Source organism: Halichoeres trimaculatus, unplaced genomic scaffold (assembly GCF_033239565.1).
Source record: "Halichoeres trimaculatus isolate MK-OKI-2021-1 unplaced genomic scaffold, fHalTri1.1 fHalTri1_scaffold_2, whole genome shotgun sequence".
In the NCBI taxonomy this organism is placed as follows: Eukaryota; Metazoa; Chordata; class Actinopteri; order Labriformes; family Labridae; genus Halichoeres; species Halichoeres trimaculatus.
In genome coordinates this window covers 16,325,101-16,352,138 of record NW_027437180.1, presented here as the reverse complement: position 1 = coordinate 16,352,138, position 27,038 = coordinate 16,325,101, and the positions used below count along the sequence as shown (strand labels likewise).

At 42.4% G+C, this 27,038-nt stretch overlaps 2 protein-coding genes across 2 annotated transcripts; both read right to left on the bottom strand.

The window, feature by feature from the left end:
* Positions 1 to 5,856: 5,856 nt before the first annotated feature.
* Positions 5,857 to 9,839, bottom strand: saraf (store-operated calcium entry-associated regulatory factor). The gene is made up of 7 exons (XM_074665350.1): positions 9,658 to 9,839; positions 8,747 to 8,925; positions 8,429 to 8,618; positions 8,025 to 8,291; positions 7,525 to 7,684; positions 6,253 to 6,341; positions 5,857 to 6,149 (listed from the first exon to the last, which is right to left on the bottom strand). The coding sequence occupies exons 1-7, from the start codon at positions 9,722 to 9,724 to the stop codon at positions 6,124 to 6,126; spliced, it is 978 nt and encodes a 325-aa protein (XP_074521451.1). The 5' UTR covers positions 9,725 to 9,839; the 3' UTR covers positions 5,857 to 6,123.
* A 1,974-nt stretch (positions 9,840 to 11,813) lies between these two features.
* Positions 11,814 to 25,304, bottom strand: LOC141810793 (N-acetylgalactosaminyltransferase 7-like). Its single transcript, XM_074698613.1, has 15 exons — positions 25,182 to 25,304; positions 23,650 to 23,761; positions 23,226 to 23,541; positions 21,440 to 21,606; positions 20,697 to 20,827; positions 20,315 to 20,394; positions 19,443 to 19,625; positions 18,870 to 18,987; positions 18,586 to 18,708; positions 18,230 to 18,345; positions 15,915 to 16,017; positions 15,620 to 15,718; positions 14,541 to 14,666; positions 14,364 to 14,394; positions 11,814 to 11,980 (listed from the first exon to the last, which is right to left on the bottom strand). Exons 1-15 carry the CDS (start codon positions 25,302 to 25,304, stop codon positions 11,874 to 11,876), a joined length of 1,935 nt encoding a protein of 644 aa, XP_074554714.1. The 3' UTR covers positions 11,814 to 11,873.
* Between the last annotated feature and the right edge of the window lie 1,734 nt (positions 25,305 to 27,038).

The following is a 27,038-nucleotide window of genomic DNA, read 5'->3' as shown; positions in this document are numbered from 1 at the left end:
AATAATCTGAGGTGAAAGCTGAAGTTCTACATCTTTCTGATGCTTTTATCTGAATCAAAACATTCCTTTAAAAAAAAACTCATTTTATTTTCAGGCTCTGCATTTAAATTTTAATTTTTTTTTTTAAATGTTAAATGTCTTGCTGAGTTGATTTTGATGGATGGGTATTTTTTCACTTGTTGATGAATCAGATTTTTATTTGACTTACAATTATTATGATTACATCATCATTATTTATTGGGCTCATTGTGCCCCTTCCTTTAAATTTTCCTATCATCAGTGTTTTGTATGCTCAAGTAAATGATTGACCCAGCACTTTGTTCTGTTACATAATGAATACTGTAACATGTTTTTACAACACTTGAAGCCAGGAAGTGCGTAAAGAAGTCAACTCTACATACTTATAAAAGAAATTACAACATCCCAGAGTTTGGCATCCATGAAAAAGAAAGTCCCCCTCTCTCTCACACACACGCACACACAAACTTTCAGTCACAAAGCCATGAAAAAAAAAGTACAGATAAAACCCTGATGTGTCCCTAGGAGTGTGTGTTTAAGTTTAACTAGCTCGGACACTTACACTTGTAAGATATCAAACAAAAGCAAGGAGAAGTTAGGAGATTATTTTAAAAAATTTTATAACCTGTCCTCAATAAATGTGGTGCATAATGTATCTGAGTGATGACCAATCAGAAACCTAACCTCATCTGAGGTTATTTGAGGTAAAGTAAATAAGGGTCCCATAGTTGAGGATTTTTGTGCCACAAAAAATATTTCAAATTTGTCTCTCATTTTATTGGTGACAGACTCTGGAGGGGTTTGATCATAAGGTGCCATCATGATGTGGAGGATAGAAATGTTGTCTCTCAGTCTGTACTTTGTTTACCCAACCAACAAGATGGTCAGAAAGTGATCCAGTCGCTCATGCTCGTTTTAAGTATTTGCTTACACAGTGTTTCCCAACCCTGCTCCTGGAGGACCCCCTGCCCTGCATGTTTTAGATGTTACCCGACTCCAACACACCTGATTCAAATGATCAGCTCGTCATCAAGCTCTGCTCAAGCCTGATAACGATCCATTCATTTGAAACAGGTGTGCTGGAGTGGGGTAACATCTAAAACATGCAGGGCAGGGGGTCCTCAGGACCAGGGTTGGGAAACACTGTAAGGCTTACAACATTTTATGTCCACATAAAATGTGGAACAGAGAGATGAACTAGTCTTCATAAAACACAGACATGACCCCTTTAAAGGGCCCTGCAGCCCAGCGAGGAGGGAACATTACCACAACTTTGGCAAACATTACCTAAAAGTTCACTTTATGGTTTCAAGAAAACATTTTCATGTAATGTTAAAAGAACATTTTCAGAGTGTTTATCATTTAGTATAATGTTCCTGTTATGTTAACTGTACACAAAGGAAGAACGTTTCGGGTGCAATATTCTGTGAATGTTTAGGGTACACCTTTTAAGAAACATATAGAATGTTCCACTATAAAACATTCATATGATGTTATCCTGTAACAAGTAGAGAACACTCAAAGCAACATTCAACACATGTTATAAGGATGTACTTCAGGCATCAATCAGAGGATATTTAAAAAAAAAAAAAAAAAACAATGGTTGTGTCCAAAATTATTCACTCATTCCCTACTCGCTACTCACCATATAGTGAATTAGATGTAGTGGACTATATAGTTTACTACATCAGCTAAGTTAAAACAACATTTCGGACACTCCTCTTTTGACCTCAAACTGTTCCCATCTCCTCCAACTCTTGGTCAAATTCTCTGCAGCCTTCCCTCAAACACAGGCACCCTTGCAGATGGTTTCCTTCCGCAGAAACCCAAGGTCCCTCACAGCAACACAGCTGGCTGTGTCCTCCACACTGCCCAACCACTCTCAGTTATCTTTACTATCTGTTATTCAGGCTACGGACACACTCTGTCCCTCTCTGGCAATGGCTCTGGTTAGCTGGTTTTGACACCAGAGGGTAGAGTTTGTACTCTACCCTCTGGTGTCAAAACCATGTAAGACAAAGCCACCTAGTCCATGGCTCTCTGAAGTTCTAAAAGAACAAAGAGGAGGACTCAGGGCAGCAGAAAGAAAGTGGCATAAGTCTCAAAAACCCACTGATTTGTCCTCACACCAGCTAAAACTGGCATAATTCACTACCTGCCTTCATGCAGCAAAGAAAGCCTATTATCAGAACTAGACCTGTGCTGCTACTGACACACACACACACACACACACACACACACACACACACACACACACACACACACACACACACACACACACACACACACACACAAAAATGTTTATGGCATTTAACTCCTTACTCTCTCCTCCAACCGATCAGCCCTCCACTGCACTGAGGCGAGTTTTCCTCCTTTTTCACTGAGAAGGTTGCAAACATCAACCAGTTGTCTGAGCCTGACCAGCTCTGTCAGATCCAACCTGCTACTGATGCCACACTTTGGGTCTCCAGACTTCAAACCCACAAACTGTCCACTTGATCCTAGACCATTTTACCCAAAATCAAACCTGCAGTCACACACATTGTCAATTCCTCCTTGGAATCTGGGGTCTTCCCCACAGCTTTTAAACAAGATCTAATAAAATGATTAATTAATAAAAATGTATGAACATTAGGGTCTAGACCTGTGAATGTTTTTGTAAAGTGTCTTGAGATAACATTTGTTATGATTTGGCGCTATACAAATAAAGACTGACTGATTGATTGGCTTGAGCTGCTGGTCAGTCTTCTGTATTACTACTGCTTGACTTGTCTGCTGCTTTTGACACAGTAAACCATCAAATCCTCCGCTCCACTCTCTCTAAACTTGGCATCTCAGGATCTGCGCTGTCATGGTTCAAGTCCAACCTCACAGGTAGATCCTTCAGAGTGTCACGGTGAGGAGAAGTGTCCAAAACACATGGCTTATCAACAGGGGTACCCCAGGGCTCAGTGCTTTGTCCCCTACTCTTTTCCTTGTACACCACCTCACTTGGCGCAGCGATCCACTCTCATGGCTTCTCCTGCCACTTCTATGCAGCTCTTCATGTCTTTTCCTCCTAATGACTTAACTGTCTCGGCTCAGATATCAGCGTGTCTGGCTGATATCTCCACATGGATGAAGGAACGCCACCTTCAGCTTAATCTTCCCAAAACTGAGCTCATTGTCCCTCCTGCTTGTCCCTCCGTTCAACCACAGATCAGTGTCCTGCTTGACTCCAATCAACTTGTGCCACAAACTCTTCCAGAAATCTGGGTGTCATGATTGATGCCCAGCTGACCTCTAAAGTTTATGTGGCCTCAACTTCACAGTCTTGTCGAAATGCCCTCCACAACATCAGGAGGATCAGACCCTACCTGACACAACAGGCCACACAGTTTCTGGTACAGGTCCTTGTGATATCACATATCGACTACTGCCATTACCTCCTAGCAGGCTTCCCTGTGTGTACATTTAAACATCTGCAGATGATCCAGAATGCAGCAGCACATCTGGTCTTTAACCATCCAAAACAGCACACGCCACCCAGCTGTTAATCTCTCTTCACTGGCTTCCGGTAGCAGCTCGAATCAAATTCAAAGCCCTTCTTCTGGCTTACAAAACATTGACAAGAATGGCTTCTGTCTACCTGGGATCCCTCATCCAAGTCTACACGACTCCTCCGTGAGGTCCCTAGGAGCGTCCCCTGTGGGTTTTTCCAAAACCAGGTTCCGGGTCCGACTTTCGGAAAAAGGCATCTTTTCTGGGCTACTATTCAGGGCAAAATAGGCCTGATTTTAACCTTTCAACAAATGGGCCATAATTCCACAAAACGCAGCCTGTGTGCACCAAAACTTCTAGGATGTGTCCATAAGGTCCCTAGGAGTGGCCCCAGTAAGTTTTCTCAACACCAGGTTCTAGGTCCAACTTTTGAAAAAAAAAACATTTTCCTGCAGGCATTTCTTCATGGCAAAATAGGCCTGTTTTAAGCCTTGCACCAAATGAGATGTAACGCCACAAAACGTAGCCCAAGGGCTCCAAAACTTTTATAGTGCGCCCGTGCTGTCCCTAGGAGCGTTCCCAGTGGGTTTTCTCAAAACCGTGTTTTCGAGTCCAACTTTCGGGAATAACACAATTTTTTCTGCGCTTTTTTTCAGGGCAAAATAGACCCATTTAAGCCTAAGCCTAAGCCTAAGCCATGGCGCCACAAAACGAAGCCTAAGGTCTTCAAACCTTATAGGGTGCCTCCGTTAGGGCTCTCGGAGTGTCTCCAGTGGGTTTTCTCAAATCTGGTTTTCGGGTCCAACTTTTGGAAAATCACAATTTTTTGAGGGCTACTTTTAATTAACCTTGTAGTTCTTAAGGCCGGTCTTGGTCTCGAGACCACTTTTCCTGGTCTCAGTCTTGTCAGGGCCTCAACAGTCTTTGATCTCAGTCTTGTCTTGGTCTTGGGGTCTCCTGTTTTTCGATGGGTCTCGGACTGTCATGTCAGTCTCGGAGGTGTTAGAAGCTAACGATACATCCAAGCACACTGCTGGCTTCGTAGAGCACAACTTTTTGTAATGGCTTTTATTACCTCTAGGTGTCTTGAGTATTTTGTGACAAATGTCTGCGCTCATCCTGTTTGTGACTGTGGAGAGGCAGACAGATATGCAGTACGCAGATGGGCGATCCACATCAATCTAACTGGAGAGAGAGAGAGAGAGAGAGAGAGAGAGAGAGAGAGAGAGAGAGAGACGCATTGCATGCTTCAGAAGTTGTTTGACTCTAACCTGGGGAAAGTTGAGTCCCATTTTGCATTGTAACTCCCTTGTAACGAGCTAAACCTTCTGTTCAGCATGAATCTATCTTTAGATAAGAGAAGCAACATAAAGTACCTGCAGAGAGATATGTGCTGACGTGCAGGGGTGTGTCCAGATATTTTAGAATGGGGTGCCCTGACTATGTACGTATTAAAAATACAGGATAGAAGGGATACAACTTTAACTAATTAGATAAATAATAATCCCTTTTAAGGGATAAATAAGCCTTTTATAGAGCTCCACCCAATGGGCTCTTACTCCACAAAATGTAGCCCCAGGGCTTCGAAACTTCTAGGGTGTGTCCGTGCAGTCTCCAGGAGTGTCCCCAGTGGGTTTTCTCTAAACCAGGTTTCAGGTTCAACTTTTGCAAAATCGCAGTTTTTTGAGGGCTACTTTTAGGGGCTAAATAGTCCTCTTTTTGCCCTCCCACCAAATGGGTCGTAACATCACAAAACTTAGCCCTGCTACGAGGCTGGAAAAATCTACAAGCTGCTAAGTCAGCTCGGTGCTGTACAGAGTTCTTCTTCTTCTTCTTTTAGGCCAGCTACAGAACCACAAACATACATCTACAGGTGTATACTACCTCCTACTGCTCATCACGAGCCACAAACCGCAGGTGATGCTTTGAGAAACACATTGCCGCCAAAAACATCATTTACCTCACAGAAATGCACACGGCTGCAGTCACTTAACTCACTCTGAGTTACATAGTATTGCCCGTTCATGTTTTTGTTAAAAACCATTATCATTTGTTTTTTTTTGTTCAGCAACACAAATGTTAATTTCAGTAGATCATATTATGGTGGGTAGTTTGCGTTTCTCTGTACCTAAAATCCTCAGACCAGCTCAGGTGTAAATATCTTTTTGAGGTGGACCTTTATGATCCTGATCACAGCTCAGTCAGTTTGAGAGCTTTCACTTCAGTCTGACAGCTGGGGGTGCTGTTCACTCAGCCATCAGTACTGCATTTCTCTTTTAGGAAGTGTGTTCACTTTTTACTTTTAAAGAAAAAAAACAAGGAACTATGAATCTGTTTTACATTCTTATTTTTTAATTAACAAAATACAACAACACATATTTAAATATAACAACTACATCTTCTGGGTCAGGCTTTAAAAGGTATTCACATTAAATTTGTTTATTACCAAAGGTAAATAATTTAAAGCGAGCTGCAGGTAAACACAGATCTGCTGAGACCAAAGCAAATGAGCAAAGATAATCTGATATCAGAGTCAGGACAGCCCTCCTGATGTCTGACCTGAAGATAAAAGAACAAAAACTCAAGCACAGCTCCTCCTCAAATCCTCCTCCTCTTCTTTGACCCCTATCTTCTCTTGGTCCCTCCAAACCCTGTTGAAGAAAGAGAAACTGGGAGTGAGTCACATGTTTCTGCTGACTGATTCTGATCAGTTTCTGCTCAGGTGTGAGAAGCTTAGTGGCTGCAGGTGTGTACCTGAGGCAGTGCGAGTCCCAGAGGAGGATGGTCCAGCAGGGGGCGCTCTGCTGCTGCTGTTGTGTGTGGGGTAGTTGTAGGGCTGATTCCTGCACACACACACACACACACACACACACACAAACACACACACACACACACACACACACACACACACACACACACACACACACACACACACACACACACACACACACACACACACACACACACATACACACACACACACACAAAGTAAAAGGTGTGTTTGAAATGTTCCTAAAGTTTTAGTCTTATTATTGTTTTATTTTTCTGAAGCCTGCTGTTAAATAAAATCTGATTAAGGTCTGTTTGAGTGGATGTGTGAAATCAGCAGGTAATAATCTGGATAACACTGGGGAACACAGTTTTGTTGTTGAGTTAGGTCTGACAGCTGTTTTTTTTTTTTTTTTTTTACTAATTTTTAAGTGCGGAATCCAAAACTGATCTTAGTGTTTCTCTATCACGTCAAGTTTTTGAACTTTAAGGTCCCGTTTTTGAACTTTAAGGTCCCGTTTTCTCAAAAATTATGAAAAATACTTTACTCCACAGCTATGTGGTTGTTTTAGAAAAATCTTTAAATACTGACATACAATGAAATATGAAAAAAAACAGGCATGACTAAAATGTATATTGAACACTATTATGTTTTAACAAAGGATATGGCTACTGGAGGAGCTACAGGAGCAGACATGATCTGGAACAAAGGAAATATATACCTTGGTAAAAAACACTAAGATGGAATAGTTACAAGCTTTGAAAACTAAATAAACAGCATAAAACAAAATAGAACTGATGACAGTATGCCCATGGTTACAATGTTAAGAGAAAGGCAGCACAAATCCTCTTAATTCCCACTATGCTAGCTTTCTGTTTGCAGATATTGATCGCTGACCTATGGGAGCTGCACACACCCCTCACTGCACCTCAACTGTGAATGCACAAACAAGTTGCCATGTAGATGAGCCCAATCGTGATCAGCTGGAGAGTCTTACTGCAGCTAATCAGAGGAATTTTGCTTATCTGGAGGGTAAGCTGTGGAAAAAAAACTTGACATGCTCAAAAAAACTGACTTATTTTGGTATCAGCATGCCCATTTTGGTTTTAGCCAGCTTTAAAATCTAACTCAACAGATTTTTTTTCAAATTGTTCTCCAGTGTAATTCAAGGTGAGGGGAATGGGTGGGGCCATGACATTCACTGTGGGCAGAGCTCTGTCTCTGCAGATTTTAACCCGTCTCATGTGTTCACTCACCTTTGACGACCAAACAAATATCCAAGCAATCCCCCTGTTCCCATCCCACTGAAGAACCCTCCTCCTAAACCCGAGGCTGGGGCTGCTCTGCCTCCTGGGTAATGTGGTCCCTGAGTGTAGTCACTGTGGAAACCATAGGAAGGGTTTCCCCCAGGAGAGCCTAAAGACGGAGAAAGAATGGAGACAACATGACTTTTTCATAGAGCCTCACTAATTCGGTATCGTAAATATGTATGCGCCCTCCCATGATTTTAGAATGGATTAAAATCACAACAAATCATAAACACTAACAAAAAACACCTTAAACTAAACCAAACCAAAACTGGGATGTATCACCAGAAAAGTGAACAAAGATCAACAACATACTAACTTAACAAACAAAACACAACAAAAGCACACAGATACCCTGGAAGAGACATAGTGGGCTCCAGTCAGTTCTATGGGACACACAGACCAAACAACCATGTGTAGTAATGAACTGAAACACAGTAGTCTATTACCAGTAAAGTCAGGTTTGAATCCAGGAGGAGGGGGTCCTGTGTTGAAGCCTTGGTGGTTGTCATGGTAACCAGTCTGACCCCTGTCCTGTCCTCCACCAGCCGAGTTCCCGCTGAGGAAGAGCTTATAGACGCCGAAAGCTAACAGCAGCAGAACGACAGGAACCAGCAGACCTGAAGAGTCTTCACCACCTGTGGATGACCTCTGACCCCTCTGATGATTGTTTCCAGAGGAACCACCAAAGAACGAGGACGCAAAGCCCCCCAGATCTGAAATACAGACACAAACACATACCCTTCAGATATTTTCCTGATGTAGAAATTAATATAAATGAGATTACTATCCCATATTCCTTTCTCCTTGCCTTCTCCCCTTTCCTTTCACCACCTACTTCTCTTGTTCTTACCTTCAAAGCCCTTGAACCCCCCTGCCGATCCCCTCCCTGTCCTGCGTCCCTCCTCTGTCAGCTCCAGAGTGAACTCCGGACCACACGAGCCCCTCAGGATGTAGGGATCATCAGGGTGACTGAAACCCTCGCAGCTCACCTCCACACGCCCAAACCTGAACGCATTGTCCATGTCTGTCCTGCACTCCCACTGAGGGTGGAGAGTGGTGCACACATGAGAGAGGTGATAATCAGATTAACTGCATTATGATGATGTCACAGAGGTTTCTCAGACCTCAGTTAGACAGACACGTCAACAGTTGAGACCACCGCCCTCACCTGGACGTCCACTCCGTCCCATCCTTTGTTCTGACACTGGACCACCTCAGGGATGAAGGCCTGACAGCCGGCTGAGCCTCCCACACACTTCAGCTGGGGTACAGGGCTGGAGCGCCGCGCAGCCGTGTAACGGTCTTTATACAGGGTCAGGACCTGAACGTCCCGCAGCAGCACGCCACCTGGAAGTTGAAGGGAGGAGAGAGGTTTTGTGATGGTAGATACACATTCAGAACTTCTACATGGCTCACAGAAAACATATCCAAGACTGAAGCTAACCGTGGTGATGGTCTGGGTGCGAGGATATGTTAGCTGATATTCACTCTGCTGACAGATTAGAATAAATGCCATGTTCTGTGTAGGTAACCAGAGTTAATCTGTCACTCATCACATCATCGTGTGGTTGATGTAAATACTGTTCCAATGAAAGCTACGCCAGCTAATCAAACTCAGTGCATTTTCATTTTCAGCTGTAAGAATAAAACACATTATATTTCGACCTTTATGAGTTGAAGGTCCACTGAGTAAAAAGTCAAATTCAAAGATATCGTTTATCTTTGAGAATCATAATGTCAGTCAAAAATATCCATCTTCTTATAATTCTTTTAACTTTGTTAAAAATTAAAAGTGTTTTATTTTACATCCTGTTTGAATTGTATTTCCTGTCTGGGACCAATCGATGTCTTTTTAGAAAACGGTTGAAAACGGTTAGATGTCTTTATTAGAAAATAATAAGAGTAAACTTGAACTCACTGCCGCAGTGTTTTGGGGTCTTATTAAGTTTAATGTTAACGTGTTTCTTGTGTCTGATGATGATGTTTAATAATAACAATAAAAACATCTTTAAACATGTTGCAAAGTTAGCTTCCGCATGCGTACGTGACTTTGAAAAGCTGTTTAAAAATGAAACGAACCTTCGTTCCAGCTCCGGGCGTTCTCCACCACCAACAGAACAAACAGCGCTTTAATCACGGGCTTCATCGCTCCACACAGTCTGTCCTTAGTATGATAAAAATCAAACTAAACTTTGTGTTCATACCAAAAGTGGAAACATCCCACTCCGGCTGCCTTCACTTCCGGGTTGCGTCATCTGTTGTTGTTGTCGTTAACCAATGAGGAGCAGACGCGACGTATCTAAAGAGGGCGTCATACACGCGGCTCTGTATGATGTAGACAAATGCAATAGTTGAAATAACGGCTAAATAATGGCCCCAGGGTGTTAACTTTATATTTTCTTTTTATTTTTCTTTTCTTTTTTCTTTGTAAGGGGCTAAATTGATATCACTCTCTCTGATAGCAGTATACAATACCTTTGGGTCATCTGATACAGTGACTGGAACATTTAAATGTTATTTGTAATCATATACGACAAGGGTTCCCAAACTTTACAAGGTAAAGTCCCCAAACAGCATTTGCTTCTAGCCAAGGACCCCCTTTGGAAACAAACAGACTTTAGAATACGTAAAGAAATGTCAACTTTAAGAATGTATCCTGTAACTTTTTTTCACTTGTCAATCTTTATTACATTTGTCAAGAATAGGAAATTATTAACAAACAAAAGCCAGGCTCACACAAGTAAGTTGTTGCAAAAGGGAGAAGGCATTTATGGCATGGTCAGCCAAGGTGGGATCCTTTCATACATAGCCACCAGTAAGATAGAGGAAGAGCCTCGAAGTTCAGTTTAGTTTTTTAGATAGCTTAATAATAGGCGGAAACCGCCAGGTTAACATGGGTGTGACATTGTACCTAATCCTTAAGGGTTAGGTACAATCAGAAATTTAAGAATCCGACGATTACAACACTTTAAGTGTTATATGTTCAAGACAAATGGTTATGAAAAAAATAAAATAATGAAATAAAATATTAATAAGCTCCTATTTTTCCCTTCAGTTTTCTGACACCCCACACCAGGGGGCTGTGGCCCCATCTTTGTAAACCACTGGTCTAGAGTATATACATATTGCAACTTAGTAGATGGTGATTTCTGTAAGACTCTGAAGAAGAAGAATATGAGGGTTCTTTTCATCATTCTTACACATACACTAAATAAGTTTGGTTTAAAAAACACACACACAAAAACAAACAATTTACATTTACTGGCTGGTTACTGAACTGAGCTGGTTACTCTAAAAGCTCTAACCTCTGCAGCAGATGAGACTCTTGGCCCATCTTTCCTGGGGTTTCCTCATGGCATTTGATGGTTTAAAGACTGCACTTGGGGATACATCCAAAGTTTTTGAAATATACTGGACTGACTGACCTTCATTTCTTAAAGTAATGATGGACTGTTGTTCCTCTTTAGTCAAATGGTTCATGCCATAATGTGGATTCCAAAACTGGTCAAAAAGGGATAGTTTCTATATCTGTGTCCTAGCCCTGACTCTGCCCAAACCAGCTCCTTGTCTTAAATCAAGCAGCGAGCCCATGTAGAAGTGCTATAAACTGCAGTTCTTAGAGACTCTGCTTGAGGCAGGCTGCAAATAGACCCAGAAACCACATTGCCATCAAGCCAAAAAAACAAACCTTTTCAGCATTAAAAATGGCTTGGATCTGAGTCATAGTCTGTATAACATGTAGATTTGGTATTTGTGATGTCACCCATCTGTTTCCAATACAGAGTTTTGAAGCAGATTGTTGGGACATTGGAAATAAGGTGTTCCACTGGGGGAATGCCGCATCCAGACCTGGAGTGTAAAAGTTATTTTTAACAGTGATCTTATTTAGAGTCTTTCCCCTGACTAGGCCATAATTGACATTAATATAAACAACCAAAGCTGCCCAGGGAGAATTCTCAGAGGGTGATACACCCATCCTACTGAGGGAGCCAGATGTTTTACAAGATTTTATTCAACACTCAAAAGAAGAAGGGAGAAATTTATCATTTAATTTTCTTTATTCAAAAAACATTGTTAAAATTTTGTATATAGTTGTATATTTTAAGTTAATAAATAACTGCTTCAAGAAAGGAAAATACATTTTATCATGCATAAGTTCAAAAAAATCAGTAAGTCCCAAGTGTGTGTGTGTGTGAGTGTGTGTGTGTTTGTGTGTGTGTGTGTGTGTGTGTGTAGGATCACACCCTGACAGGTGTGTTTTACAAACGGCCTCCAGCTTTGAGTCCCAAAGACGGTCACACAGCCATGATGTTGTTCATCTCCCACCTCTGACTGGTTTTACTGGTGTCACAGTCTGAGATAAACACTGTGTGGAGCAGCTCAGAGCGGTCCAGACACTTCCCTGAAAGAAACACCAACACATAGCTGCATTACAACAGGACAACACAACTACACACCGAGCCCACAAAATAAACACAGCTTCACAGACACTCTATAATAGATCAACACTACACTTTTTAACTAATTTTACTCTCACTGTATGAACTGACAGTTTGCTTGTTGTCACGTTAGCCTACTGACACACTGTAGCTCCAAGCTGCTAGTAGCGCTATGTACAGCTGGCTTCTGACATATGGTACAAACTTACAACGTTTGCTTGTTGTCATGTTTTAAACAACAGCACTACATAACTGTACTGATGAATACCTTTCCTTGCTGTGCTGTATATGGTGGAACAAAGAAAACTTGTTCCAAAACAAACACACGCCTGGTTTAAAGTCACATCTTTGCGACTGTGTGCTTGACACTCAGGGTCAGAAGGTGGCAAGACAGTCCCATTAAAACAGATCCTCCTCACAGCATCTTTACGCACATCTTTTTCCATTTTAATAACATGACCACAGTTCCATTGTTTTGTATTTGAAGACTGTTTTTAAATCAAGTTGACATGGAGAGCAATGGGTCGCTAGATTTTTCAGTTAAGAATTAAATTAATGCAAATGATCTTGACTTTTAACCTTATCATGCTGCACTGCTTCACCACTGTGCTCTGAAACTGTCAGTTATCGGCTAACGGCCAGTTGCTTCCCATTGACCAGGTCTGCGGTGATTCACACTGTAAAAATATCATCCGTCAGCTTTTTGTGATAGCTTCCCTTTTGATGCTGAGCTCCTAGAAAGTGCTTGGTGGATGACTGGCAGGGCATAACCAGGATTCACTAACGTTACACATTACAGATATGTCTTAGAGCACTGGGCTGCCAGCTGTGCTAAATATAGACAGCTACCAAGCTACTTACAAACTGACAGCGTTTACTTGTTGTCACGTTAGCCTACAGCTACCTCTGGGCACTGGGCTGCGGACAGCACTCCATATAGCCGGCTACTACAACGTTTACTTAATGTCACAGTTCAAACCTTATCGCTATGTAACTCTACTGATAAATACCTTACCTCAGCACCTTCTATCCGGTAAAAAGTTGACTTGAACAAAGAAAGTTTGTTTTGATCCGATCTCCATTTTATTCCAAAACAAACACACGCCTCACCAAAAGAAATTTATGACAGTGTGCAGAGACTCTGGGCCACAAGGTGGCAAGGAAGAGCAATTAAAACAGATCCTCCTCATAGCATCTTTGAGAACAAAGCTATGTGGCATCTCCATAGATTGTATAAAACATGGACGTAGTCTTGCTGATGTCACCTGTCTGTTTCTGAAATGGAAAATGAGGCACATCGGCTAAAGCGGCCATAATGGTAGTGGCAGGGGCTTCGCGTACAGCCATTGGGTGCCTGCTGGTCATGTGACCCTCAGCTGTGCCTCTTATTGGGGGAACTCGCGATCTTAACATCCTCTGAACGGCCGCGTTAGAAAAAAAATTCACCCCCTGTACAGTGTGTGCCGATAGTAAAAATAACGACTCAGACAGGAGACGTTTTTTGTACCAGGCTGTAAAAAGGTTTAATTATGCTTAGAAAATGACTTTTTTGGCTTGGTGTGTATGTGACTTCTGGTACTTTCGGAGCCAGCCTCAAGCGAACACTCGAGAAACAGCAGATTTTAGCACTTCCGTATTGTTTCATATTCTTAGACCAGAGGTTGCCGCTTGGGCATCTCCCTTTTATGTGCTGCACAAGCACATAATAACAAAGATGAGCTTAGCTGCCATCTAGTGGTCACTGCAGGATGTCTCAGGGAGGAATTCACTAATAATGGAATGCAGCCGAGCACTAGAAATAAAAATAAAATGTCACAAAACAAACTATCTGCTCTTTAAGGTCAGGCTCACAACTCAAACTGCTCTATGATATTCAAACAAAACCACACCCATAAAGAGTTCATGACAGGTGTTATACAAGTATCATCATTTAATGTCCCAGCTGGTATGAGCAGGGATTAATCTTCAGACTGTCGCAGGCTGATTTAACTCCTGATTGTTATTACAGTAATTTCAGCGTTTTATCAACAGCCTGTATGTACAGATGTGTTGTTTTTGGCTCATCAGGAGGTGAACTGTTGCTTTGATCTCTGAAAAGCTGGAGGGAAAAACTCTTGCAGTGTAGTTACTATCAGCTCTCAGTGGACAGTAAATGTTTCACTCTAACTGTGTGAGGCTATGAAGTGTGAACCTTTCGTTTGCTTTATGAATCAACCAATGCTAGTTTGTCTCAATGGTACGTGTTCAGCAATCCTCAGTAAATCCTCTTCAGTAAATCAACACTTTCAACAGATGGCACTGACATCGCTGGCGCCTCACCATGATAAAGAGTTATTTAATTTTTACCTGTTTGTACATGAGTGAACCGATGCAGGTCCTAAACAGAAAGGGCAAAAAACAGAGGAGTTATTTTGTGTGTGCGTGCGTGTGTGTGTGTGTGTGTGCGTGCGTGTTGTGTGTGTGTGTGTGTGTGTGTGTGTGTGTGTGTGTGTGTGTGTGTGTGTGTGTGCATGTGTGATATACCTTAAAGTACTTCCACTCAGTGTATTTGTTCCGGCCACAGCTAGCGATGATGACTGCTGAGTTACCTTTTGGGATTAGACACTGACTGTGTTGCACCAACTGGTTGGCTTGATTATACTTGAACAGCTACACACACACAAACCCACATACACACAAAGAAAGAGACATACACACAGACACAGGATAAGTATCATAAGCATAGCATAAACAGAAAGATGAATTTTAGCTGGGGGCTCAGTCTACAGTTAGTATGTTCACAACAACCCGACTGAGGTCATAGCTGCATGGGAAAGTCACGTTAGGGGATCTAGTCTGGGATCTGTCTACATGTACATGCAGAAAAAAGAATCTGACTTCTGGCTGAGAACGTCTTACTCTGCTTCAACAGGTGGCGCTGTGTCCTTGTTTGGTAGGCAAAGCTGCAAGTATATGGAACTAGCTTTGCTTCACCTAAAGATAACGCAACACATTAACTACAGTGGCGGAAAGGGATGCAGGTGTAAGTCTTTATGTTTCTATGATTGTATGACTATATGTATGGATGATTGTATGTATGTAAGTATGTGTCATAGTGTTAGCCCTTTGTTGTGTTGGAGCCACAGACTGTACGACCACAGCAACCCCATTTATCATGGTCATCTACTACCACTTCCGAATGAGGGTCCATGCGCACCAAAACCTGCTGAAACCAACCCCAGCTCAATGGTCAGTCCGATCACAGCCTGACTAAGCTGTTTACATGTATCTTAATAGCCCTATCTCACGCTGACTAAGCCCATAGTCTGATTTCTGAAGCTGCATGTAAATGTACTGATCGGCCGAGCCCTTCCCTGTCAGACTCCTCCCCTTTCACCATCCAGTCTCACCTTAGTTATAACTAATCATTTGTTTGCATTTTCAGGTCTTGTAAAAATGACTTTATTTGCAAATATGCTCATATATTTGTGGATTGACTCATATAGAGTATTTATGGATCTGTATTGTTTGATGCATGTACGCACACACAAATACTTTTGCTCCAATAATAGCTCCATATAGACTCATCCAAACAAGACCAGCAGTTCCTTGTGGTTCAGTACCTGATTGCCCCCCATCCTGTGGCAGGGTCCGATCTCCACGCTGTCCCCGTCAATGTGTCCCATACTGTCGATACAGTAATTTGTCTCAAAGGCTCGAATCTACAAAGAGTCAGGACACCACACGGCCCGGTGAATGTAGCAACATGAACACAGGTGGACACAAACACTCTGGCCTGGTTGATACTTCTATTGTCAAGTTAACACTTCAGCTATTGTGGCTTATGCTATACTGTTCTTCAGTGAGTTTCTTCCTCGCTCTGCAATCCTCTGCTTCTGTGTAATTGCATGTTCTTACCTCTCCCCACTCCACAGTTTTTGAAGGGAGAGGAAAGTGCTGAGTGATGTCGTAAGCGATCTCCTCCATGAACCACTTGAAGCTCTTACAGTGATGCTCCTCTCTGAAAACACAACACACAGGAAAAAGTTCAGTACACACAGTTGTTGTCTGTGATTAAATGTTGATATAAAACTTGATTTTAGTCAAAGGAGAGTATTAAATCCTGTATACTTTCAAGTTATGTTAAAGTGAGGGAAAGACAGTACAAGTAGCTGCCTATCATTTTGTACCATCAGATTAAGCATGTGGTTCACAGCTGAGTTGTTGGTATCCTCAAATATGGTAGGACTTTGTGTGGTGTCCAACTAAATACCCAATCTGATGCATTATTTATTTTCCTGTGTTTTGGCTTCACCACTACACTTGAAAGTGTAATTTGTTGACTAAACATGAAAAAAAACTTAGGGAACCAATTGCCTCCAAAATTTCCAAGTAAAGTAGATCATTAATTTAAAGTTGATAAAGAAGGAAAGAACTGTGCTTAGACAACTCATGTCCTGGCAGTGTAGTTGACACAAAATCATTTGTTAGCTTAACTATAAAATGTAACTTCAGATAATAGTAGTATGGCATTTTGTAACCGTGAGTGAGGAGGAAACACAGTGGATATAAGCCACTGCTGTCCTTTGAGATGTTGCACAGAGGGTCCAGGCTTTCTGGGTTCTAAATGGCACAGACCAGCTGTTTATGCTCCACAACAACCAGCTGCCGTGTCTGTCCTGACTCTAACCCATCAGCACATCTTATTTGTTAGCATAAACACTACTTGCACTGTTAAAATCATTAAATACATGGGCCCATGCCCTGTGGAGCACAGAGGGCCGGTCCATGCAGATCAGCACAGAGATCTCGTCCGTGCGACGGAGAACAGGCAGCCTGTCTGTGCAGATCAGCACAGACAGCTGGTCCGTGTAGGGAGCACAAACAGCCTGAGGTCCAGTTGCAGGTGCAGAAGGCCCTGAGGTGAGACTGGAGCTGCCGATATCAGCATGGCTTGGACAAATTGTCCTTAAATTATCTGCAGAACTAAAAATGGAGGTGATGGTATCGCCAACAGTTGCCCAAGAAGAGGATGGGCCAATATTTTGCAGGAGTAAAATGTGTATCAAAGAAACACTAATGTGAGACCTTTCAGCATGACTGTCAGTAAGGCCCATTCTTGTTACCCAACAAAGGAGGGCTGTGGTGTCCTGTCCTGCTTATTTCTTAGTTGTGACTGATCAGCAAGTAAAAAAACATGGTCAGCCACCAACCTGTACCTTGTAAAAAGGTACCTGGCACCTTTGGAGCTAGAGCTCTTCTAGACAACTTCCACCTGAGCAGAACTGTTGACTGTACACTGTCTACATGTATTAAAAACCACAGGGCAATGGTCAACTCAGAGGTGTACCTTTACAAACAAAGGAACAAAGAAAATGTTCCTGTCTGGATAAAAAAGGCTCCACCCCCAGCTTGTGTTTGTAGACTCAAGGTTGGGACATAGTGGCACTAAATCAAAGGCTTATTGCTGCTGATGCTGCACCAAAATGCCAGTCAACCTTACGATCCATTTAACCTTCCACTATAACAAGACCCTGATCCTTAATCCTCTTCAGTTGGGGCAAAGACTCACCCTGAACCTGAGGCAGAAAACCCAGGTATGAGATAAGAGTGGTTGACCCTCACCCCATTCACTGTACCCTGTGTAGCTGCAAACTGCCAAAGCAGGGGCTACCTAGGAACCAGATGGAGGTAAAGGATGCTGCTGGGCAGAAGAAAGAGACTTTCTGGGCAGGGTTTCCCTGGGATCTTTGGAATCGGCAGGAACAAGATCCAATCCAATCCAACTTTATTTGTTAAGCACTTAAAAAAAATAACCATAGTTAAAACAAGATGGCTTTGTTACTTCTGTAGCTGTTGAAGCAGAAACCTGACTGTGCCCCAAATCTCATGGTATCAAACCAGTCAGCCTTATGGTGGGTAAATTCCTGGGGTGTGCTAGAAAGACCTCAGCTGATTGTTAAACTCATGTAAGAGGAACCCTGCAGACTCTGGCTGGCCTGGCTGTCAACCTTTTGCCATTACAGGCCTTCTGAAGTTTACACACCATGTGTGTACCTGAAAAGGGAATACGAGTGTGTGAGGGTTTGGGGCCATGACCTCTGTTTGACCAAAGAACAAAGATTGTCACTGTGCATTAACACCTCTGTTGTTTTCAGGCCCCACTGTGGGAGAATATCCCTAGCTTTAGATTAACAGGTTACAGGGTATAACTGAAACAATAAGTGTGTTACCTGAAACGTTTGAGCGCACTGATGTCTCCATAAGCCAGCGTGAGAGTCTCAGGGCAACTAGCGTAAAAGTAGTCCTTATATTCATCCCACCACACCTCCACCACACGCACATAGTTCTGTTCAAACACACACACACATGCAGGATCATGATGCCTGAAGAGAAGAAGTGTAATTAAACCTCTAATGAAGTTAAATGGTGGAGAACAGGCTTTAACAAGAAGATGTGCTTATATCTTGGAGATGAATCTGCAACCAGAACCACTGGGATCCACCACTGTGCATCATGAATAGAAACACTCTGGCTTTGACCTTAAACAGGCCTCTGCAGGTGTTGTTGGTGGTGTGAGCTGCTCTACCTTCAGAGTGGGGGAGGATCCAACATTTACAGGAGGGGGGTTACCCTTCCATCCCTGCATTCTGTAGATATGACCGACCCGAGAGCAGGGCACAAAGAGCAGCTGACCACCACACTGCCAGATCTACACACACACACACACACACACACACACACACACACACACACACACACACACACACACACACACACACACACACACACACACACACACACACACAGATCAAAGTGTGATATTAAAACAAAGCTCTGTCTCATGTACATACTGCTGCTCTCTGTGAGTACCTTGTAGGATATCTCAAAGTTTTCTCCTCCCCAGATCTGCAGTCCTGGATCATACAGACCCAGCTCAAAGAAGAACTCTCTCTCTATAGCAAACAGACCCCCTGCCATGGCTGGAGACCTGCAGGGAAATTAAGTCAGATTGTACTTGTTGTTGATGGTAATTCTATCAGTATCCTCTGATCGTAAGAAGTATCAACAAGTCTGATCAGAGTCAAACTGAAGGTCACTGCACAGAGATACACTGACCTGCTTTACAAATCTCATTACACCTCAGAGAACTGTAAGTAGTATCGTGTTCATGAGCAAAGTGTGGCTTGTGCCTGTCCTCATAAGTAAGGGAGCATTTGTTTTGTTTCTACAAATGCATTTAAATCCAGACTGAGAGTACTTGAGACAGTCTCCTCAAATTGTACCTGTTTTTCATTATAATAATTTTGATTGTAAATCGCCATGATTTTACTGTGTAACTTTGCTGCCTCTTGGCCAGGACTCCCTTGAAAAAGAGGTTCTTAATCTCAACAGGACCTTCCTGGTTAAATAAAGGTTAATAATAAAATAAATAAATTTGTGTACCTGTATGGCTCAGTACGAGTCTTTCTGAGTTGTTTCTCTCTGTCTGTCAGAGGGATCCTCTTCCATGTCATGCTCCAATCCCAGGCTCCCCTAGCAAAGTTGTCCTTGTCTCCTCCACCCTGGCTCTCAATGCGGTAATCATGGCCAGAGATGACGTCCACTAAAGGAACCGTACACACCGTTCTGACAGAGGTGGGGTGGAGACCATGCATTCATGATACATTGGGAATGAAGGGGATGGTGGTCATGCAGAACAGAAAGAAAACTCAATCTTGGATTTGAGCTGAACTCTCATGGGTTTGACTTGGCTCAGAAGGATTCCAGCGATTTGTGCCCCCACCCCCACCCTGTTGGCCAGTATAGCCTGCTGTCACACAACTCCAATATGAACTAGACATAAGGCACACGCATAGCCCGCCTACATTGTCATGAAGCGTCTGTTTACAGGAAGCCCAATCTAAAGTGTGCCAAAGCCATGGAAGTGTACCTTGCCTGAGCACAAACTGGACTGCAGTGTTGAAGCGTGTTTGGACATGATACAGGCGGCCAGTGTCAACTCACCCCTAAAGAAGCAGAAAAACTTATGGCAAGTTAAAAATGTGTAAATATTGTGATATCGTTTCTCTGTTTGCAATTAGAGTATCATACATTTTCCCTGTATTCTAAGATAGACTGACAGGAGTAAGTATCATACAGCATACAGGCTATGATAACCATGGAGAGCTCAGGGAACACTCTCTGTGGAGTTTCAACTGAACCCAGTTTGGAACAACTGAGACTTGAACTGGGCACCACAACCCACAGAAGGTTGAGTTAAACTGGAATGTATCGATTCATTCATTTGTGCTTGTGTGTGTGTGTGTGTGTGTTACCTGTCTTTTGATATTGGAGCAATCAGAGGAGCGTACCAGTTGGTTCCAACCTCACAGTGAGCATCCAGGTAGATCAGCACCTGGAGAAACAAACAAACAAACAAAAATACCTGACATGTGTGTAATGGTTGCTGTCATTAACAGTCTTAAACACCTGAATCTACTGGTTCAGGTGGAAAAAACAGATTCAGAAACACAGAAACCAACTTCAGCCCCAGCATCTCAGGGGATAAAACATCTGCATCAGCATCCAGAGTCCCTCCTGTTTCATCACTCTGATTAACAGCAAGATGGCTCAAAAACAAAGCCACAGACATAGTACTGTTGGAATAGTACCATCTGTTGGTGTGTGTGTGTATCAGTATGTGACATCATCAGGTACCTGTCCTTTAGTGGCCTTCTTAGCTCCAATGCTCCTGGCCTGGATCAGTCCTTCTCTCTTCTCATTCCTGAAAAGTTTCACCAGACCGTTCCACTGTTTGATGTAGTCCTCCAGACGCTCCTTCAGGTGGACTACACACAAACAAACACACACACACACACACACTATATATATATATATATATATATATATATATATATATATATATATATATATATATATATATATATATATATATATATATTAAGAATCAAAGAGACTGAATGGGGGGTGGGCCTTGTGGAGTGGACACACTGAGGGCAGCTCAGTCCCTGGTTATCACACCTCACTTTGCAGTTCTGTGTTGTAAAAATGGACGGTGACCTATAATGTTCTCGAATAGAAACACAAGCAGCCAGAAATAGAAAGGAAAATCTTTCAAATCCGAACATGCTTCCAGCATCTATGCTAACAATGACCACCCCATCTCGTACTGTAAAAACTTTCTTTCAATGGTGATGTTGCTGGTCAATCGATGTTGCTACACAAGTTTGATGTTGCATGATAAATTCAATGCTGCTGGTTATTGTAATTGTTGATGTTGATGATGATGTTTCTAGTTAAATTTGATGTTGGTTAGTCTCAGTATTGTTGGTTAATGTTGATGTTGTTGGTTAATGTTTCAGGTTAGTGTTGGCGTTGCTAGATTATACATCTCAGACACAGGTCATTGTACCTCCTGCGTTTCGTTGGTGAACTCTGACCTTTGTTGCTGAAGTCGTCAATCATGACGACCTCAGCCAGGTATCTCCTGGGGGTTCTTTTGATCACACTGTGGACGGTCCTCATCAGCGTTGACCAGCCTTCATTATGGAACACGATCACCACACTGGAGGTCAGCAGTCGGTCATCATAGTGCCAGTATTTGCACCTGTACAGGTGAGACACAATCATACGGGTGAATGTTACTGTCTTTCTCACAAATACATGTGATGTTATGGTAGAAGATGATGGTACAGCTCTACTCTTGTATACACATCTCCTCCCCAGTGATATGAAAGATAGTCAGTGTTGAAGGTCTTGTTGGGTTAACAAAAAGTGTATGTGATGGTCGGTGTAATGTGTGGTGGATCCAGTGGTTTGATTAACGTGAGGTTGATTAATGAGCACAGCAGAGGTCACAAAGTACCTAAAAACCTACCTACAAAGTACAATAAATAGCTAAGAGGTGGAACAGAGTATGCCAGACACCTTCGCCCTGTGTATGTTGGCTCCAGGATATGTCCAACACACACAAAGGAGGAGGTGTTCGTGTTGTTTACAAAGGGATTACTCTTGACTAAATGTGAACAGCAGATCCATGAAGTTTGAAGATGTAAGGTGAAGCCTCCATAAATCAGACGCTGCCTGGTTTGGACTGTGGTCTGGGAAATCTAAAGGTCAAGTTGTAGGAAACTTTTCTGCGATGCTGTAACCATCTAAATGTTGTAACCTGACAAATGCTGCAAAGTGCTCTACTCATGATGGGTTAAGATGAGATAAGACTGTATCTGGTCTTCATGTGGGGACTCTGTTAAAAATGAAAATTTAACAAGTCCAGATTTGTTCATGTTTTTAGAAAATGTCCTGAAATTTTTTTCTCTGATTTGTTAATAGATAAAGATTAATTGATTAATTTGAACTTTGTTAATGACGCAGCCTCTTTACAGGTACCCCTTAGCTCGAGATACCTTTTCTATCTGAATGCCTTTGGTAAAAATGTTCTCTGTTCTCAGACATCTCAAAAACCAGATAAGAAGTACTTAGTTACAGGGAGGCACTAAGAGGTACTTTGAATTACCTTGCTGAAATGTGTTATATAAATAAACTTGCCTTGCCTTGCCTCTGATGATCAAAGAAAGAGATGTCCTTGTGTTTCTTCACAGTGACATGGTCATGGAGGAGCAGAAAAAGATCTAACTTATGTTTGACTGAAACTGAATAACACCTATCATCTGTTTATAACGACTCTTGCTGTTTTGTTCTCTATTCCCAGGACCTACTTTTTCCATTGTCAGTTCTGGAGTTTGACAAGAGCAGTGTGCAACAAACATTTGACACCACTTATGGTCAGTCCATGTAGATTCTCATTGATCCAGGTCATTTTAGTCATTTTTCCATTTGGAGCTTGTAATTAGTTTTTATGTCTCATTTGTTGACCATGAACACCAAACTGTTTACATTTTCACCATTTATGTTCCAGTATGTGTCCAGAAATTCTACGTCTAACCATGGTCACTTTGTTTACACACTGAGATCAGATCAGCTGTTAGCAGCCTGTAGCATGTCGATGCTAACCGGTGCTAGGCCCAATGTTTCCTGCAAGGTGAGGGGGAGGAGATGAAAATGATGTGCTGGTGCTGCAGTGCAAGCTAAGAAGAAACAACCAAAGGAGAGCAAGACTGAACAGACTGATGAAGAAGGTCAGCTGAGCCCTGGGCTTCCCACTCTGTAAATCTTACTACTGTGGAACAAACAAAGGAGCATCTTATCGTAAACAGTCTGACTCACTCTTCATGGCGGATGTCACTGATGCTTCTGTCCAGAGAGATCATGTCACTGGCCACCATGTTGAAGCCAAACTCTTTGATGGAGGCCTGCACGGCATCTTTGTACTCTGGACCCAGAACAAAGGGTTTAGCCCCCTCTCCAGGACCACCAGAGACGCCTGGAGGCTCTGGTTCTTTAAGCTCAAAGTTTCCCAGAATGCCTTTCTTCAGAACAGGGCTGGTGTAGTTGTGAGTGTGGGCTTTGAATGTCACATACTGCTGCTGGATCACCTGCTTCTGGTTGAGCTGCTGATTTGGTTTCTCAGGCTCATTGGGCTCTAATGGAGAGAAAACCAGAAATCAAACTGTTGCACACAAAGAACTGGTCTGAGTCAAGTGTTCAAAGTGTTTACAGTCAATTAAGGTTGTTAAGGATTGAGGCTCACTATGTTTGAGTCTGATGGCGCGCAGGTCGACCTCCACTCCCTCCACGTTGGGCCAGGGCACGACAGGCTTGAAGAGGTCTGCAGGGTCTGCTCTGGGCAAGGCAGCATCCTCCTGTGAGACATAGGAAGGATAGAGAGGAGGGATTAACCAGCAGCATGTTTCAGACAGTTGGTACAGGAACATGTTTCTTATCATGTGTAATCAGCTCTTCTTTGCAAACCACTCTGTGAATATTTGTGAACCACAAGACCAGTTTCTGGAGTCTGAGAGCGAAATGTTGTTAAGAGTGCTCCAAAGAAGTCTCCATCACCTCTGGATTGTGTTAATATCTGGTTTCCTATCTGCATGGAATAGTTTGGACCTGCATTTGTGGATGCAGTGATTAACTGTGCTAACAGATAATGGTTTTTTAAGTGTTTTTGAGCCAATGCAGTGATTTCCCCTACAGTCATGTTGATCATACAGCAGAGGTCAAAATGGAGACTAAAGTGGAGGTGTCAGAGAGAGAAAGTGTACATTTAATGTGCAGTGGTTCCAGAAGTGTTATTAAAAAGGACAATGTGATGCCTCCCACTGGATGAATCACCAGGCCTTTGTGTCAATATGACACATGGTTGCATCTGAAGAGGTGCAGGTCAGTGTAAGTGCTTTGGCTCCTGTTGGAAAGCAGGTACGCAGTCTTTCGCTGTATGCAATGGAGTCAATTCAAGCCAAAAGTTTAAACCAGAGTTAACTGTCAGCGAATCTATCTATCTATCTATCTATCTATCTATCTATCTATCTATCTATCTATCTATCTATCTATCTATCTATCTATCTATCTATCTATCTATCTAAATAGCTAGCTAGCTTTGTGTTTTCACGCAGCATCCATCATAAACGTTCATCTCCTATGCTCTCTCTTTCATCTTCATTCATAGACAGCTCAGTTGAAGGGCAACTGCCACTGAATGAGGTACAGACTGTTGCTAGGGCACTGACGGTCAGCCCAGACGCAGCACTGACCAGCTGCCACATGTGTCATGGAGGAGGGCACGCACCACATTGGACTCAGATCTCACCTCTTGTGCAATAGCTTGTAACTCATTTGTCTGATTCCTCCATGTCTTCAAATCTTTTCGTTCACAACCACTCTGCTCTCCCAATCTCTCAATGAGACAGGCTGAATAGCGCGCTAAATCCTCATATATATATAGGCCGATTTGCACCTGTTATCAGTTGCACACACAGTCCTAGTAGATCACCCTAAACACGCCCGCTAACAGTACGTGCAATTGACTGTTATTTGGGATCTTAGTAGATCAGACCCTTTATGTAGCTTTGTCATCTCCCCTGTAGTCTCTTTAGTCTCTGTAGTCTCTGTATCCTCTGTGTCTGTTGTCTCTGTATCCTCTGTGTCTGTTGTCTCTGTAGCCTCTCTAGTTGCTGTTGGCTGTTTGTCCAGAGTTCAGAAACAGTCCTAACAGAACACTGACAGCTCTGACAACAGTTAACCCCCTGTGGGTTACATGGTTAGCTGTAGTTAACTCACCTGTTTTTTCATTGGGTTTTCCTCAATGGGCTTGGTTGACAGGGAGGACCAGAGAATCAGCAGACCCAGAAATGTCCCCACGACCAGCAGAATCCGCTTCTTGAAGCCAAACCTGCGCCCCATCCTGAAGCTGATAACAGGTAGTGCTAAGCTAGGTTAACTCTCAGTGGCTGCTCCTAGAAGAGGTCAACCATCTGGGAGGTTTGGTTACCTCTACCTGCTCTCTGTCTGGGTCTGACCTGCTGACACTGATCACACTCACTGAGGTGTCTATTGTCACACATGCGGATCCTGTAATCTCAAACAGGAGATTGTTCAGGATCCTCTAACTCCGCCTTTCAGAAACCAGTTAAGCTAAGGGTTATTGTTTGCATAGGATGGAAGTTATTGTTGAGTGAAACGACGGATCGCCCCATGGTTGTTTAACTAGGGAAGGATCAAGGTTTAACTTGATCTCTCTGCAGTATGGTTTCTCAGTTTTTACCACATGAAAAGTCTGTGGGGGGTATATCTGAAGCAGATTTTGTCCCCCTGCAATAATAAATGCATGAGAAGTGGTTGTTGTGGTTTACTCGCTATAATAACTATGATCACCTGTGTATTTCTCTTCATGTGAATGTGCAGTTGTATCTTGTCTCTGTATCCTGTTAGCTGTTAAACAGACTCCTGTACATGGAGAGCAACCTACCCTACACTGTTTAAAAAATGCAACTTTACCGGAAATTATCTGTAATTTTTAACAGATTTTTCCTGTTTTATTATGAAACAACAAAATACTAGTAGATTTACAGTTATTTTCAGTCATTTTACACTGGAAAAACAACTAATTGTACAGCTCCTAACCCTTGATTTTAAAGAATTATTTCTGCTTTTTTTTTTTAAAAAGTATACAAAACTGTAAATTTACAGAGATTATCTGTAAAGTAACATCCTGGATGTTTTTTTTGTTTAGGTAGTATGCCAATAACAGCCTAAAGCTGCACCCTGTACCCTCCTCACTCATGGTTGCAGTTCACTGTAAAACAAACAAAAAATCTAAAAGTTAAAATTATCTAAAAAAGTTACAGTCAAACTAAGTAAAAACACAGAACTACATGAAACAAATGTAAAAAAAACAGGACTTCACGGTAAAAATAAAAACTGTTAAAAAACAAACAAACAAAAAAAAACATAAAAGCACTGGCAGCAAAGTTTCCAGACAGATACTGTAAAATTACAGTGAAACATTGCAACATAGAACAGTGTGGAATGACTGTAAAAATACAGAAATTAACTGTTCTTTGATCAGTGACAGAATTAAAAAACAAAAAAAAGGTGCTTGCTACCATGAGTGAGGAGGACACGCTGTGGATATGAGACCCTGCTGTACAGGGGTGTGAACCAGCTATCTGTGCTCTGGTGGCCCTGACCAGCTGTCCGAGCTCTTTGTGCTCTAAACAAGCAGTAATCGGTGCAGAAAGAAAAAGTGTGTGCATGGGATCCCTTGGTGGTGTCAGCCTCCTAAGCCGTTTCCAACAAGCAGTCCAGTTCGGTACAGGTTGGCTCTATTGAGCCTAGTCCTGTTTGCTTTTTCACGGCCAACCGTGGCGACGTGTAACCCAAATGCCAATAGCCGCATCAACAATCCAACAAAGACGAAAAATGCGACACAGTAAACAAAGAGCATTGATGAAAGACACATGTGATCGCCATATGGCTCTTTGTCACAAAGATCTATCAAGTTTTGTTCCAGTTTTGTGCCGTGTGCCACCACGAGGAATACAGCAGTTGCTGTTGCACAGGAAGTGACAATACTTTCCACCAATCAACAGACTGCAGACTTGTAGCTCTACCTTCTGGGATCTGATCAGTATGTTT

What these genes read in the sequence shown, in the direction of transcription:
- saraf (XM_074665350.1), bottom strand. Translation starts at nt 9,724, where the DNA reads ATGAAGCCCGTGATTAAAGCGCTGTTTGTTCTGTTGGTGGTGGAGAAC. An exon ending in GGGGTTCAAGGGCTTTGAAG is followed by an intron (nt 8,292 to 8,428) that starts GTAAGAACAAGA and finishes TCTGTATTTCAG; the next exon opens with ATCTGGGGGGCTTTGCGTCC. An exon ending in TATTTGTTTGGTCGTCAAAG is followed by an intron (nt 6,342 to 7,524) that starts GTGAGTGAACAC and finishes GTGTGTGTGCAG; the next exon opens with GAATCAGCCCTACAACTACC.
- LOC141810793 (XM_074698613.1), bottom strand. Translation starts at nt 25,304, where the DNA reads ATGGGGCGCAGGTTTGGCTTCAAGAAGCGGATTCTGCTGGTCGTGGGG. An exon ending in AGAAGGCCACTAAAGGACAG is followed by an intron (nt 20,395 to 20,696) that starts GTACCTGATGAT and finishes TTGTTTCTCCAG; the next exon opens with GTGCTGATCTACCTGGATGC. An exon ending in GTTCACTCATGTACAAACAG is followed by an intron (nt 11,981 to 14,363) that starts GTAAAAATTAAA and finishes TGTTTCTTTCAG; the next exon opens with GGAAGTGTCTGGACCGCTCT.